At 34.8% G+C, this 17,832-nt stretch overlaps 1 protein-coding gene across 4 annotated transcripts in view; it reads right to left on the reverse strand.

Annotated features, from left to right (window-relative positions):
* UTRN (utrophin) overlaps window positions 1-17,832 on the reverse strand; it is a 461,045-nt gene that overhangs the window by 209,347 nt on the left and 233,866 nt on the right. For 3 of the 4 annotated variants that reach the window (XM_081037226.1, XM_081037224.1, XM_081037225.1), the window contains one exon: window positions 16,967-17,156. In XM_081037226.1, the coding sequence (XP_080893352.1) occupies window positions 16,967-17,156 (190 nt within the window). Of the gene's footprint in view, window positions 1-11,528; window positions 11,815-16,966; window positions 17,157-17,832 lie in introns of those variants that run through there. The other variant, XM_081037227.1, reaches the window with a different exon arrangement.

Below are 17,832 nucleotides of genomic sequence, written 5' to 3' on the forward strand. Positions count from 1 at the left end.
AACTCAACCAGTCTTCCAGAACAGATTATGTTCAAAAAACGAGGTTTAATAATTACTGAAATTCAAGAAAGACCTTTCTCAAGTCTTCCCAAGTTTTACATGGGACACCAGCATCTGAGATAAATAAAGTACAGATGATAAAAATTATGGCTGCCCTAATTTTGGATGGAATAAAACTTTCAGAGTATTTCTTTTGACCAGATACTGCCCTTCAGGGGACATCAGTCCTGCTCTGAAGACATGGGCTCTTTCATGGAGCCCCAGTGTGAATCTAAGTTGTTTAGAAATAGTATGATTTTACTGGCAGGAGATGCACCCTTGATATGAAAGCTGGCTTGGTGCCTTAAGAAAGAAGAAAAATGAAATGATCCTACGTTGCAGAAAGACATGACGTGCTTGGTATTCAACATTCTGCCACCTGAGTTGAGACAAACAGAAGCTTTTAGATAGCATGTTCTTTCACCGTTTCAAAAATTATTCCAGCAGCGAACTGTGGTAAAAGCATGTGGCTAAATATCGTCATTGTGTTTGGTGGTTCGTTAACAGAACAAGAAATTACAGAAAATTTAATATCTTAATTTTAGGAATATTCTAGCCCTGGATAGCAAATTCATAAACATTAATTTATTGATCCTATGATATCTTTCTAATAGAATGCATATCATTCTCACTGTCTACATGAAGAAATGGAGGATTGGCACATTATTTGAGAATCACAAAAGATCAAACAGCAAGTAAGGTAATCAAACCCAGGTCTTCTAATTCCCAATTCAGAATTTTTCCCATTATACTTACTTTTAAGGTACTCTAAATGATGAATATGAAAAATAAGTTACATATTATAATGCTGCGAGGTTTACAAACCACAACAAAAGCTATCCTAATTATTAATTAAAATAAAAACTAACAAATTCTGTAAGATAAAGTAGTAAATTTGTCACAGTAAGTTAGAATTACTTTCCATTCATTTTACCAAACATTTATGGTCGGTAAATTCTTACTACCAAATCTCAGTTAAAAAGCAAAGACAGAAACTAGATCAGTGGCTGCCTAGGGCTGGGAGAGTGGAATGGGAAGAAATAGGGAGTGAGTGCTCAGAGATATAGGGTTTCTTTTGGTGGCGGAAGGAGAAAACTATTCTGAAATTTAACTGTGGTAATAGTTGCATAACCTTGTGAATATGCTGAAAAACACTGACTTGTACACTTTAAAAGACTGAATTAGTGTATACAAATTCTATCTTAATAAAATTATTTTTAAAAAGTCAAAGGAGAGCATTTCTGCTATATTATAATACCATCGTAAATCTTGAAAACTGGGTTATTTATTCAACATTTACAAATACTTGCTCTGTTCAAAAGACTTCTAAAATAAGGCCCTAAATTCAAGAAATTGAAATTCAAGAAAATGACCAGCAAACTATAATACTAGGCAAAGTTCAATGTAAAATCTATAAAAATAAGTATAATAGATATAATGACATGTAATGAACACTAGAGTCATCTCCTGGAACTGAGCTATGTAGACAAGTGTCACTGGACTGTCTGACCTTGGGTGGCATAAAATAATATATTAAAGCACATTAAGACCAAACCTCCACATAAACGTTAGGGCATTATTTCCTCATATATTAAATGAGGAAACTGGTCAAATAATTTTTATAATTTCTATTAACTGTGAAGTTCTATCAATCTATGATTTAAGACTAGATAGACTGATTTATACTGTTAATTATTTTTCATTTGTGCTTGAAATATTGTGTCATTCGCTCATCAATTGAGTCACAATGAAAAGCATAAATTTCTTTTGTCACTCTCATACCAAAATGACTTGCATCGCCAAAGGAAGGTCATTCTGTTTTAAGGAGACAGAAGAACTCTGTTCTTATTTCAAAGGTATGAATATTATGCAATTTTTTCATTTTAAAATCCCCATTTGGAAATGCTCTCCATGTTTGAATATTTCCAATATTCACAAACATTTTTTCTTTAAAACAGGACTAAATTTTGGAAACAGTCAAAAGTCAATGATGATCTGGCATACAGAGCTGGCAATCAAAAGAGTCATTTTTCATTGAGATGAAAATGTGAATTTCCTAGCTACTGCCGATAAGCCAGGACCCAGTGTTCTCTGAATGTCACGAGCACACTTTCGTTCCCTGTGTGCTTGCACACTCAGTTGCCTATTCCCAGAAATGCCTATTCAACTCGACCTACTCTTCACAATTCCTAACTACCCTTTAAACACTCCCTGACATTTTCAAGTCAGAAATGACTTTCTTTCTTTTGTGGTCAAACAACTTTTAGTTTTATTATGTGGTATTTGTCACACCCCATTTTAAACATTAGTGTTTGTGTTCCTAGCTCAGCGTCTGGATTTCAGACAGTTTGGGAATAGACTGTTTGCTTCCACACTTAGGCAAATCAGTTAACCTCACGAGGTTTTAGTTTATAATCTACAACATGGTTGCATTTTTCCTCTAACAATTTTATAAAATATTTTTAATTGATATCACCTATTTTCTGGGCGGGAACAGGAAATTAGGCATGCAAGTTGCTAGTGGGCATGTAAACAGGTACTCCCTTGCAAGATGGAAATTTGGCAGTATATAGCAAATGTCATTAAATGTTCATTTGGTCTAGTTACTCAGTTCTAAAAACATATCCTGGAAATAATGGGGATGCGCTCAATGATTTATGAGGGTGTTCATCAAGAATTATTTATCATGAGAACACTGGCAATAACGTACTTATCTAGCCATGCTGGATTACTTAAATAAGTTATCATGCAGCCATTCAATAGAATTTTATTTACACTATTAAAAGTCACATATAAGAAATGTCTGATAACACGGGAAGACATTCATGATGTGTGAAGTTTAAAAGGAACAGTGTAAAGTCCCAAAAGAAACCTAATCACAAACAACACATCCCTTGCTGGCATACTACAACGACCCTGGCACAAGGGAAGCCAGTCCCCTGGCAGCTCATACTGGGTAGATGTATGCGCACCTAGAAAACAACTTATTCTATATTGTTTTTCAGCCAAACACAGCAGGAACTTTCCATACCAAAAACAGTAAACTCAGATGTTTTGGAAGTGAACTGAGAATCAAAACTAATGGCTTTATAGATGATGTAATACAGAATTGTACTCCTGAAATTATGTAATTTCATTAACAATTGTCACCCCAATAAATTAAAAAAATAAAATATAAAAAAAATTTAAAAAAAACTAATGGCATCAAAAAACATAATTCTTATAAGTGTTTCTGTATTTCTTTTCATTCTCTTCTAAGCAAACATGTTTGTTTTTCCTCCAGTTTCAGTCACAGTAAAGATAACTTTTTCCTTTTCTTTGCTCAGTTCTGGTAATGAAACAGAGCTTCTTAATAAGATGTTTTATGTAAATCAGAATTATATCAGTTTCATTGTGGGTTAACTAGATATTTAGGTGCTATCTAGCAGCCTCATCCACAATCTAGAGGATCCCTCATCAACTGGGGAATACTCAGCCTACAAGTTTCGGTGCCAAGCTCATTGGTCAAGGGAAGCTTTTTCTTGCACTTCTTCAAGCTGAGTCTCAAACAGAGAAAATAACAAACTGAGAAAAACTTTGAAGACTTATTTTCCCTACTCCACTGTTAAAAGTATGGATGGCCCATGTTAAAAGTATGGGTGGCCCATGTTGCAATTCAGACCCAGTAAGTCAAAGACTGCGGGGCATGAATCTTTTGGGAAAGTTCCCTGGGTAACTGATGTGAATCCCCTTGTTAAGATCTAAGGGTTCCTTTAGGGACAAAGATAATAAAAATGATGATAACACCCCCAACACCCAAGAGACATTAGGGAATCTCGATGGTCAAATCGCTGTGCTGGGCACATCACTTAGCTCCTCTCGTTTGATCCACACACAACCAATGTATTAGAATAATCGTGATCATAGCAAAAATAGCCACCTCTGTCACAAGACTAACCAACACACATGGCATCTAACTGTGTCAGGCTGTGTGATACCATTTTACAAATACTATTAAAATTCTCACAATCACTCTGAGAGAGAGAGAGATTAATTCCAACTCCATTTTCTGAAAAGGAAGCTGAGCTGCAGATATTAAATGACTTGCCCAAGGTCACATCATTGGTAAGTAGCAAAGCCAGGATGAATGGAGTTCACAATATCTAACTCTAGACAAGTGTGAGCTCTCTTAACCATTAAATTTCTTCAGAACAAGTTATGAGAACGTCTTTGTTTTACATGGAAAATACAATGTTGTATTCTGTGTTTACGGTGCTTAACATGTACCTTTGGCACATGCCAGCCATTCAATACATGAAGTTGAAGTCTTTTTGTTTGTTTGTTTGTTTTTGTTTAATCTTTATTTTACTTTTTTAATTAAAATTTATTGGGGTGACAATGGTTAGTAAAATTACATAGGATTCAAGTGTACAATTCTGTAATATATCATCTATATATCACATTGTGTGTTGAATTGAATTCTTAAAAAAAAAAAAAAATTCTTAATGGAAGAGACCCAGTCTGGAAAATTAGTTGACTGACTTTTCAATTTATTTTTTAAGGAGAAGTAGGCCCTTTTAAATAAATTGATAAAAACTACATTTTGAGTGTAGAGAATTAGGTTCAGTGAATATATAATTCCATACTTGTAATATGGAGACTCAAACCAAACTAAATTACAACACGAAAACCAGAACCAACTATATTAATTTGCATTAAAATGAACCAATCCATCTTTTTTACATACTACACAATGAGCCCACTAAAAAAGCATCCAACATACAAGTTTAAACTATAACAAAATCTTTGTTCTTTTCAAATTATATAGCCAGAACTCAAATACCAAAATTGTTTTGAAACGAACATATTTCATTATGTTTAAACTTCTAGGAGAAAACAAGTACATCCCTACCCCCACAAAACTAGCAACAATGAAACATCCATTATAGATCATCTGTTTCCTCATCTGCAAAACGAAACGGTTGAATTAGATGGTTTCAGACATCTCCTCATGCTCTGGGATTCTACAGCTCATGCCTTAAAAAATACTATCGGTTAAATCTCTTCAGAAAATGAAATACGCATGAAGATAATTTAGAGTGAAACAATATCTACTACTTACTTAATTTGATTTCTCTTTCTAAACCTTCCATAGTGCATAGCTCATTTTAGCCCAGTATAATTCCTAAAACTATCAGAAAACTATTGGAAACCTCATGTAACTGATTCCATTGGATCTGGAATCAGAATACTTATGCTTAGTTCAAGTTGTGCCACGTACTAGCTGAACAATCAATGACATGTTCCTTAACATGCCAATTTACAAAACCTGTTTTGCCGTTTATTCGGTGGCAAAATAATGACAATTTCTTTGCTACCTCTCTCTTAAGGATAAATAATAATATAATTCTAATTAATACCCTGTATTAATTGTAAACTGTAAAATACTCTAAAAAGTAAACTGTATCAGTGGTAATAAGCCTTTTTTCAGTCATAAAAGCTTGCGGTTATTTTATTGCTGTATTTGGCCACATTTTTTACAATTTCTTAGAGCAAGAGTAAAATAGTCTATTGTGAAAACAGTTCAATGTCTTCTTTCATTTGATGTTTCTCCAAAAAGTCTTGTTTAAGCTTTATCAAGCCATACTTTTATATCAGCCTATTATTTATTAAGCAATAAAAGTCACCATCTGCTTTTATAAGTGAGCTTTGTTATAAATTAACCTTCTAGAATTCCATAAAACTAAACAAATTAGAAGAGGGAAAATGAAAAGAAACCCTCTGATGCACTTCATATCCTTTCCAAGTTCAATTATTTGGATTCATTTACCTTGCCCAGAAATGAATAAACTTCGTGAAACTGAGCAAGCTACCACAGCATGAAATTTTTGATATTCTTCTATCTTTATGGTAGAAGTTCTACTAATTGCTTATTTTAGAGAGCTAAAAATAAACTACCAAGTATATTAAGACAAGTTGGCAGTGCTCACAGTCACTGGTAAGAGGGAGCGGATAATGTCTATATATTATCTGAATATACTGTGCAGTATATTCAACTTAGAAATCTCCCTTGAAATGTAATAACTTTACCCCTAGGTAAACACAAATCGTCAACATTTTAGTCACAATTATCAAATGATATTCTAAAAGTAAACATCTTGTATCCATATTCATAATGCTATTCTAACACTGTCAGAATGACTTTTTGTTTGTCCCTGATTTGGAGATCACAGATAAGACTTACACAAATAATATCTTGACTGTTAAAGAACTATTTAAAATGCAATCTGGTAGAGTGCTTTTATTTTTTTAGTTAACTGACAAAGCATTATATCACATCTAATTAGACTGTTTTTAGCTAAAAGTCATTGATGGCATGAGTTTTCTGATTAATAAAATGTTATTGAATTAGATAACCGTTTGTATTGATTCTTTTTTTTAAATACACATTGTCTTAGGGAGCTATGGCAAAACAGAGATCAGGGAATCATCTAAAATAGCACTGCAGCTTTTGGAAGCCACAAGAAAACACAGTACTTTCCCCTTAACCACAGAAGATACATTCTAAGACCCCAAGTACATGTCTGAAAACACAGACAGTATGAACCCTATGAATTCTGTTTTTTTCTACACGTACCTATCTAGGATAAAGTTTATTTTGTAAATTAGTTATAGTAAGAGATCAACAACAACTAATAATAAAATAGAACAATTATAACAATATGCTGTAATAAAAATTATGCAAATGTGGTCTCCCTCTTTCAAATATTTTACTGAACTGTACATACAGCATGGATATGCTGGACAAAGAGATGATTCACGTCCCAGGTAGCACAGAGCTAGTCAGAGCAAGATTTCATAATGCTACTAAGACTGGAACAAAATTTAAAATTTATGAATTGTTTATTTCTGGAATTTTCCGTTTAGTATTTTCGGACCAAGGTTGACCATAGGCAACTGCAACTGAGGAAAGCGAAAGTGTAGATGAGGGGGGACTACTCTACCTGATGACAAGTAGGGATGTAGGTATTGTCCCACTTTAATCTGTAATCTCAATCCATTGAAGAAATATAGAAATAGAGGATGAGTAAGGGAAGTAAGGTACTCATGTGCTCATAGAGCTCTGATGCAACATGCCCAGGGCATCAATGGAGATGGGTTAGGTGTCAGCAAATCCTTCCACAGTTGGCATTTTATTTCTATTAAATACCTCAGCATTCACACATTTTCTGAACTAAAGAAACCAAGAATTTCTCATAAAACCAAGAAGAGACAATGCTCATAGGATCAACTAGAGTTCTACATCCAGGCTAGAGACCATGACTGACCTTTTCTATGGTTCAAACGATATGTGAGAGATTTGATTACGGAGGGAATCTGAGAGCTGATCTTAAAATATATACACTTCAACATCCAGATCAAGACAGTAAAGCTCCATCACCCTTGAACACCTGCGACTTAATTATTCAAGGATAGCATAGTTTTTAATCTGAAAACAAGATGGGGTAGTTTGGGGGGAATAAAAAAAATACAATTTAACTATACAGGGTGTAAATCATTTGAAAATACAGCATTCCATTCTGTGTCTTCTTTAAAAACCCATACTCAACCTTAACTACCTCTAAATAAAGGGGACCCACACATGTAGGTGAAAAATGGTGTGCAAACTTACTTCATCAGTAAATCTGAAAATCCATTCCGAGACTCTGTGCCTTTGTATTCATACACCATTGCCCCTTGGCACTGTCAGCCTCTACGTAGCTCTCTACACGTGAACACACACACATAGCACGCCTTTTGTGGACATCACCTGTCGAGCCAGATTTGTTGGGTGGAATCTTCTGGTCTGTTTTTCACAGAGTACTCAGAGGCAGCTGCTCTGATACCATGAAAGAAATGGTTTTTCAGGCATGCCTTTGAGATCAGCACACATTCACTGTATGTGTGAATCAGTAGTCACCAAAACAGCAGTGTACATACCACAGAAAGAGAGAAAGAAAACCAACCGGAGTGCAAGAAGAGAACTGTAGAAAGTAAAAGCAAAATTATGCTCTACTAATATTTAATATGTGATTTTACCATGACATATGTGTGACTGGATAAGATAAAATGAGATAAGATAAGATAAGGTAAAATAAGGTAATATTAGAGATCTAGATAGTCAGATGTTTAATAAAATATTTTTACTGCTAGGACTACATGAAACCAAAAAAGTTCAGAGATGATTAAAATCATGTGAACTAAAGTGATTTAAATATATATGCAGGCAAATAAGAGTTATACTACATAAATTAAAATTTTTAAACGCATGAATCATGAGAAGTTCAATTTACAACACAAATTTTGTATTTTTCTAATTTTTTTATATGGGTTCATACTTCAATCTACTTTACAAAAAGATGCTCATACCATGTCCTCAATTAATAAATATTTTATGAAAATTGGCACTAAAAAAGACATCAGGACTTACAAAATTCCTTTCTGATCCAACATAAACTCAGTCAGCTTTTAATCCAAAGATTGAATGATAAACTATCTCAAAATAATCATAGAACAATGAAAACAAATTAAAGTCAATTTTATTTTCTTAAATCATTGACAGTCAGCTTTGCTTTTACTGTACTGTATTAGAAGAAAAATCAGTTTTATAGTCATTAATATTTTAAGGGAAATAAGCAATCAAAACCCAATCTGGAAAAATCAGCATCCAGCATAAAGTGATTTTAATTCATCAGGGCAATTTCAATGCTGCTAAATATATCTCCAAGAAAGCAGTGCTTATGCTTCAGTCTCCTGCCCAAATTTTATGGGATGTATAGCCAGGAAGAAATATTTTTCAAAGTAAAAAATACAAGTAAATGTGTGAGTAGGTTGAGAGGGGGAAAAGAATATTTCAATTCTGAAAGCTATGAATTCCAAGTGCCTCTTTTCATTCTACCCCTCTCTTCAAAACATAAAGGACATACCACATAATGAGAATATTTAACACCAATTTTCAATTGTGTAACGCATAAACTATTTTCTGATGCTCAAGAGAAGTCTGAAAAGAAGAAAGACAAGGTACACAGAGGGAAAAGTCTGGTAAAAGACAGAATTTTCATGTAGTATGTAAAAAGAGAAATCTTAAATAGGAAAAAGAGAGGGTATTAAAATGTTAATATGAATTTAAAATAGTCATATCTCCCTCAGATTATGCAACATTTTTTTCTCATTCATGTCAATCTGTAATGTATTTACAATGGACTGCCTCTATATTCTAAGGGAGAAATACTGAAACTTTTAGCATTTCCTTTCTAAGAAACTAAATTTAGAGAATGTAGGAGGTATAAGCCATTTTAGCATTTACAATTTAAGGGGAAGAGAATTTATAGTGTCTTAAAGCAAATAAATAACAAACTCATTTAAACCTTGAGGTACTCCATGCAGACTATTGATAATTAAAATATAGTAACATTTTTAATTGGAATAGATAGCTATGTCAATATTTGAGATGGCAACTGTTAATATTTAAGTCTGCAACTAAACTTTTATTCTTATCCTATGAGTTAACATAGTAAATAACTAAGATCAGTTTTCAAAATGTAACCAAGCAAATAAATATCCATTACTAGTTGACTTATTTCATAGTAATTTTGCCACCTCATATTCTGCATTTCCAGTTCCTTACACAAAATCTCATATATCATTGCCTTATATTGACACCTACTGGAAAGTACCAGAATTGTATATTTCTCATTTCATTATCTAATTTTAATTTTGCATCTGCTAATTTTGCATCTGTGAAAAGAAATTTAAAAGATATCATTTCAACCTCAAATAACACAAATTTAGTTTTCCAAAAGAAAAGAGTCACACTTATCTTAAACATTTTAATTTCAATGGTTTCTTTAGGAAATCATAAATCTCAAGAAATATGCCCACAGAGTATTTCTGATGGGAATTAATTTATGCAATGACTTCAGGAAAATGAACTTCTGTTTATTTGGGGTATAATAATAAAACGAATTAAGCAACTTTCTCCAGTATTTGAACATCTTCTGCTTCATACCTCAGACTAACTTAATATGTTGGTCATATGACTCGAGAAAAATATCTGATTTTGTGAAAGTATGCATATAAATGAATCAGAAAAATGGCCCAGCTAATAAAAACAGGATACTTTACAGTCATACCTATATCTAAAAAGATAAAATAACAACATGCAGTAATGAAAGTGCTTTCCTTCTCAATCATCAAAACTACCTGTTCACGAAATACAGAAATATTTGACCAGAACAAATTCATTCTCTGAAGTGGACCAAAACACAACACATTAAAATAATTAATTTACAAATGTTTACAACTGAATTATTGAGTCATATTAAGGTTTAATTAACTTCTTGTGCAAATGAAACACTTCTAAGTATTTCTGCAAAGAATACCCAACTACCTTCATCTGTCTCCTAAAACTTCTTAAAGAAAAAAAGTTTCCAGACAGAAATATATTTAATTGACCAAACTGTAAGGAATAAAAACATGATAAAGTTAATGGAATACTTATCCCCCACCAATCTGCTGCCATATAATATGCACAATCTAGGTGCTCGGACATGTCATATTTTACATCATCAGAAAAATAATCCTGTGCTAGAGACAGTTGCTCCAATTACAAATGAGTTTGGGCAGCAAACAAGACAATAAGATACATTCTTGGAAACGGTACTAGAATATGTTATGATGGAAGAATCCTGTGCTAAGGTGCTGTATACACTGCTTTAACATTCCTGTTATAAGTCCGTCCCTCCTTTTACATCAAATCTCCACAGTTTTTGACAAAAGTAATAAGATGATATAACTATAGGTTAAAGAAAACAAAACTATGACCAAAAATATAATAGCTAACTTAAAAAAATACAGGAGCTCATTCAATGGTTTATGATTAGGATGACGTAGTTTTTGGAATTTGCAACTGTCAAACAAGTTGCCTCCTGAGAGGTACTTAACCCACCTGTCCAAATAAAATTAAGTTCTTTAAGTTTAACTAGGAAGATTCAAGACTATAGGGAACATTGTATGATGATATTGTCTAATACTCTCCAAAACGTGCTTTCATTTTTCAAATTGAAAGAGATGGACAGTTTCTAAGTAACCTGCTGAAAGATTATTTTAAACTTTTCTTTTAAATTTACTGAAATTTACGTAAAATTAATGTGCCATTCAATATTTAGACACTGCAAAGTATCACAGAGGTAACAGGTCTTAACAAATATAGTTTTGCTGTATATTTCACTAGCCCATCTCAGAAGACAAGATTTTTGTCAGATGCAAAATCAAATGAGCACAAAACAGGACTTATTCCTGATTCTTAAACAACATTGAATTAGCAGTTCATTTTAACAGCTTTACAATCAGTCTCTAGAAAAGGAATTTTTTCCTTCATAAAAACCCTGAAAGATTAGTTTTTAGAGCCTGAGAAACAGTAGAATTGTCAGACACCAGAGATCCTTATTTTCAATCACTCAGTTAGTTACCTTACAGAGCTTCTGATACCGAGGAGAAGAAACTGCCATCCTTTGTAAACGATGTAACAAAACCACAACTTTCTGCAGAGACGTTCTCACCACAGCCATCATTTTAAGTTTACCACACTTCTGGAGACACCTCAGAATTTGCATTATAAATGAAGAGCAATGATCATTTCCTCCTGGTCACTGGACAATGATTTGCCAGTTGTCTGAGCATGCTCGTTTCCAGGAATGCATTTGAAAGATACAGGGGCTCAGGTTCTAGGCAAAAGGCGACTGCTATTACTTCAACTTCTTCTCAATTTAAAAAACGTACAGAAATGCCACACAGAAAGCCCCCTGGCAGATGCTCACAGCTAGTACTTGCTCAGCCCGGCATGGCCAGGAAATGAAGCAAGTTGAGCAGCCAAACGCTGCCTGCTGCTGGAAAGGAGTGCGCTCAGTAGCCAAAAAGGATATTAAGTGAAACATTAAAGCTGCAGATACAAAGCAGACATCCCCTGGGAACAGAGATTCAACACATCACCACCACCAGTGCTTGCCTCGTAGCCGGAGCCGGTTTATATTAAGAGATCCATGGCATTCACTCGCTCCCTCTAAAGAGGGATGCCTTCACTACCTGACTACACGCAGCTCTGGCTGTGCTGAGTGATGAGTGAATAGACCCTGTAATAAATCTTGAGACGAGCAGAAGGGTACCTGACTCTAATGATATTAGCCTGAACGTTAAGTGCTAATAAATCATCTACAGACAGGTCTCAGAACAAGATCATCTAAAACAAAATAAAACAAAAATACCTGCAGGGGGTACGTGGCTTTACCTAAGACACCCCAAAAGCAGAGTAGTCCATGGGCTCACAGATGCATGCCTTAGGAGGAAAGTCATGAAAAATCAAATTTCTAATGTTAGGTTACTACTCGTCTAATTCAAAAGCTAATAAAAAAAAATGTCTGTAATTGACTAATAAACATTCCAAATTACATTTCCCTTCAGACAGCATCTTCGTGATCTCATTTTGTCATAAAGCTGTTTTAATTTAATGAGTAAGAAATATAAGACTTGAGTATATGATGTAAAAAGCCAAGTACAGAATTTTTGAGTTTTATGTGCATGTGCACAATTTGAGATGTTATCCTTCTACCGCAGCTTGATATCATTACAAATACCAACTGGAGTAATGTACTATTAGGAAATCAGCAAAATAACCCAGAATGATTAAATGACTAGGTCAAAGGGCACAGCCAAAAATAGAACCCAGATGTTTCTCATTATCAGTGTCCTGTTCAAGCTAATAATCCACACATTCACCTTTCTGTATCACTGTCAAGATTCTCTAAAAGAAACGCAGTATTTTAAAATATTTGTTGCTCTTCTATTTCATATGCCCTCTCAGTCCTTCACTTTAGCATGATTTAAAGTCCTCTATTGGGTCTTACAGAGTTGTGTTTATCAAACAGTGTTTCTGTGAGCTTCTGCTTGTGTATTTTTTTCCCTTGTAGATTTTTACTGAGAACGTATACTGCCTCCTTCTGGACAGGCTAACGACGTCAAAATACCTCTGCAAAGGCAAACTTGGAAGAAGTAGTCAATTGATGGTGTAATTAAAATATTGTTTTTAGGCAAATATACAAAAACAGAAAATAGATTAGTGATTGTTTAGAAGTGGGGAGATTAGAGAGTTGGCAAGGGGGGACTGACAGTTCAGGAGAATAGGGTTTCATTTTGAGGTGATGAAAATGTGCTAATTTGATTGTAATGATGGTTGCACAATACTAAATATACTAAAAGCAATGCAATTGTACTTGTTAGGTAGATGGTATATGAATTGTACATCAATAAAGCTATTATCAAAAATATATGAAGTTGTGATTGCTGTCTCTGAACCAGCAGAGGAAGTTTCCACGATACAGGTATTTCTCCCCCTAAATACGAAACAGAAAATGGAGCTGGGTACCGGGGAAAATTTGAAACAATCTAAACAATCAAAGTCAAAGAAAGAGAACACAGACGATGAAAATAAACCCAAAACATCATGTTGCTGGAGAGCAAAAACAGCCAGCCACCTGTTATAATAACTCCCTGGAAAACGCAGTAGGGCAGCAGGATCTTCCCCAGGAGAGAACAAGAACATTTCAGTTCACTGATAATGCTGAAATATAAAGCTTACAATTAAGACAAATAATTAAAATGATAATATGCTCGAATGTGGGCATGAAAATTAAGAATAAATGCATTTGAATTAATAGATAAACTGGGAAGTCAATATTAGACTTACATTCAAAAGAAAAGAAAAAAAAAGTTTCTGCATGTTTGGTCAAAGTCTCTCATCTGACTATAGCTCCACAGTGACAACTGCGCAGATAGCAGGTATCTCCTCCTGGATGTTACTCAAATGCCTCATTTCAACATAGTCAAAAGGAAATGTAGCAGCCCATCACACACCCCACTAACTTGTAAGGCTGCCCTGTATTTTCCTATATTCCCAACCTCAGGCTCTAATGCCAGCTGGCAATCTTCTTTTTCTCTACCTCTTCCCCTGCCCTTACTGGACCCATACTATCAAGTTATTAGATCTACTCTCTCGCCACTGCCTCATTCCTGGTCATTATCACCTCTGACCAGATGGCTCTGCTCTGCTGTCAGTCTTGTCCATTTCAAACCCATTCCTCATAACCATCAGCCACCTTCCTATAAAATACAAATCCTATTGCACCTCTCTCTGGCTTAATGTCCTTTAATGACTTCTCCCCATTGCCACCAGGTTAAAATACAAAATACTTAGCAAGTCATACAAGACCCTGTACAGTCTGAACCACTCAGCTATTCAGGAGCTTCATTCTCTTGAAAAATCTCCTAAGGATCAGGTTTTCTCTTGCCAATAGCCCTCTACAGAGCAGTCAAAGCAAGCCCTCTACAGAGCAGGGCAATGAAACAAAAATACATAAACTCAAATGATCATCCATCTTTAACAGAAATGACACGTACCATAGCATATATCTTCATCTTCCATTGTGCTTCCAAACTATCCTTCATCAAAATGTCCCCAAATTCACCTTACACTGAATACATTATAAACTTCATCTGCATAACATACCCCCATGGTCCTGTGTCCAACTGTCAGACATGAACAAGGACAACCAGTGAATGTGTCATGTAAGTAGTTCTACATACACCCCTTGTGCACAGACCTCACATATTCTGAGGTCCTTATTCCACATTTCTTACCACCACCACCACGCCACCAGAAAATCTATTTATTATCAGCAAAAGGCATCGGGTCTCTAAAAAACACCAACCTACAAGCTGCCAAAAATAAAGCCAAGGAATTTTTAGTTTTTAACAAAATGGACAGAACGTTTTAAAATTAAGAACATTTAATACAGGAGCAAAGGAGCAAAAAATCATGCACATTACTACAACGTCAAACGTGTTCAATATAAACAAATGCATGTGTTTGTCGTTAGATAAACAAAGAGGTTTTAATGGGCTCTTAATAAATACCCTTTTTAATATTCCCTATGAAGCAAAACAGACTATTTTACCAATATTAAATTATTTTTTAGAAGCATTTACTCTACATGTTGTAATGTATTTTAGTAGTTTAGTCAGCAACCTTTCTTTCTTGATGCTGGTTGCTCTAAAACAAGTAATCCTGTGCATAGCTATTTTTATTTAGAAAGATTTTAAACAGCTCTATTTACATGTATTTCCACAGTTTGAATATTCATTAAATATTGAGATGAGTTTGGGCTATGGTAAAACTAGATCCCAATGTATCAGAAGACATTAAATCCTAAGGCAGGCCTGTGTTTTTCTGGTGCCCATCATTGAGTTTATTTCAAGCCTCCTTTGCTCACTGTCTATAAGCTGTTACCATATGTGTAGGCTAGGTATCTTGTGAGTTTAGCACCATTATATAAATGAAGTATCCATAAGCATTTGTAGGTCAGGCTTATAGTTGTTTAAGTCATAAAAATTAATACATTTTAGCATCGATTCACATTCAGGGCCCTCTATAATGCCCTAAAAACAAGGTGATCACTACCGATTTTACCAATTAGCATTTAAGGTGACCAGATGAGATTCTAGAAGGTGAGACAAAAGATCATATCTAGCTTCGATACGTGCCTGGTCACTTTCATTACCAAGACACAAGTATATTACGCAATGAGTAAGAAATAAGAAGTAATGTAAGGACACACAGATTTTTGTTAAATTAATCTTGTGAAGCCCACCATACACCTGAGTGGTCTGCATGCATGGGAACAAGTTATAAATAAAACTATTCCGAAAAGGTCCTTTTAAAAATATATATAACTTTTCAACGAAAACAATTTCAAACTTAGAGCAAACGTGCAAGAATAAGATAGTTCCAAGAACGTGTCTGTGCCTTTTTATCCAGACCCATGTATTTATTAACATTTTACGTTTCAAGGGGAAAGCGTTCCTGAGAAAGCATTCACAAAAGGTCATAATACTTAATTCCGTAATGGTGAAGCAAGGGTCCAAGGGCAGCAGTCGGTATTTACTTCAGAGTTTGCAGACAGAGCACTGTGTGGGCCACAATATGAGATAATGTAAATGTCTGCCCTTGAAGAACTATGTAATCAACTGGGAAAGGAGGAGACACGAATCAGATGACAATGGGTCCTGAGTTGACCAGCACATCAGAAATGATAATTGTCAGAATAATAATTATGATGTGGGAATGCCACGGCATAAAGAAGCAATCAGTTGTGAAATGGGCAGACAAGGAGACTTCTCCACTGAAACAGACTTTAAACCAAGTTCTAAGTGAGAAGGCCTGTGATTGGCAAGAGTAGGTCATTCTGCACAAAGAAAATGGAAGTTCAAGGGCATTAACGCAGTTGTACTTGGGGGCAGAAAAAGGATTCAGGTAGGCTTCATAAGAGTCCTTATACGGTTTTTTAAAGGACAGATTTTGTATTCTCACATTTTGTGTAGAAGGAACTCGAACCTCAGACTAAATATATGGTACTTTTCAAGCTAAACACATAAAAGTAATACCTTCAAGCCCAATGTTCTTACTTGTAAACTAACCCTTTGCAGCTTTTATATTAAGTATTTATAATAAATGGAGAAAGAAACAACTTCATTTTAGGAGGAAATGTTCTTATAATGTAAGACTCAATAAGACTAACTGTAATAGGGCTTTAAAATGACAGAAAACAGAACAGCTATGAGCCTACAAGTCTAAGTAAAGAATTATTACTTCCATAAAATATGGTGTTTTTCCTCAATTATTAAGTAAAAGTACTTTATAGATCTTATTTCCAAAAACCAATTATTCACAGGGGCGCATGGATGCCATAGCAGAATAAGGTGACAAGCTCACCTTGAATGGTAGTAACTTTGCATGGAGCTGGATCAAACAAGCACAGTGTAACTAAAACTACTGGCTGCAGCAGCCCCGAGCACTTGCCTGCATCTGCTGTGTGAGTTCCTTGGCCAAGACCGTGTCCTGAAGAGCACTCTCCCGCTGAGAGGCATCCGCAAGCACATTAACTGTGGTTTCTGCCTCTTGTATCCACTTCAGGAAGTTCTCCAGGTCCCTGCGTGCGGCCTGCACGGTCCTCAGCTCAGCCTCCAAGGCACCCTGTCTGTCAGCGATGCTGCAAGGAACAACATGACAGACATCTCCATTACTTACGGCCTGACAGTCCACATCGTGCACACCCTCAAGGAAAAATGAACAGACAGCCTCAAAAGAACCTTTATGTTTTTACGTTTCTCACATAACTGGGAGATTTCTTTATACGTGTGTTTTGAGTCATCCTTAATGGAGGGATAATGTGAATTGTGAGAAGAGGGAGAGGAAGAGAGACATATAAATATGAACAAAATCACAACCACAACATAAAATAATTACGGCTACATTTCATAACTCGTAAGTGTATGTTCAGTTATTCCCTACACATTTTATTTCAATACTTGAGCATAATGCCTGACACTCAAAAGGCACTATCAATAAATATTCATACAAGGAGTGACTAAATGAATTCCAGGAAGAAGTAAAATCTGAAGAAACATTTAAGATCAAATAAAAATAATTTAAAGGGCTTACTTTATATATTTTAAACAATTCAGATCAATATAAAGTATTTCTTCAAGATGATTTAGTAACATTACATTTGGAAGACATTGGACAACCAAGCTTTTATAAACCATTCATTAAATCTACATTCAAATTGAAACAGAACTATCCTGGAGTTGCATGATTTAAGAGATGTACACACCTCTAAACTCAATCTATAAAACTTTATATACCTCAAAACTCCATAATAAGAA

This window comes from Rhinolophus hipposideros (genome assembly GCF_964194185.1).
Source record: "Rhinolophus hipposideros genome assembly, chromosome: 3".
In the NCBI taxonomy this organism is placed as follows: domain Eukaryota; kingdom Metazoa; phylum Chordata; class Mammalia; order Chiroptera; family Rhinolophidae; genus Rhinolophus; species Rhinolophus hipposideros.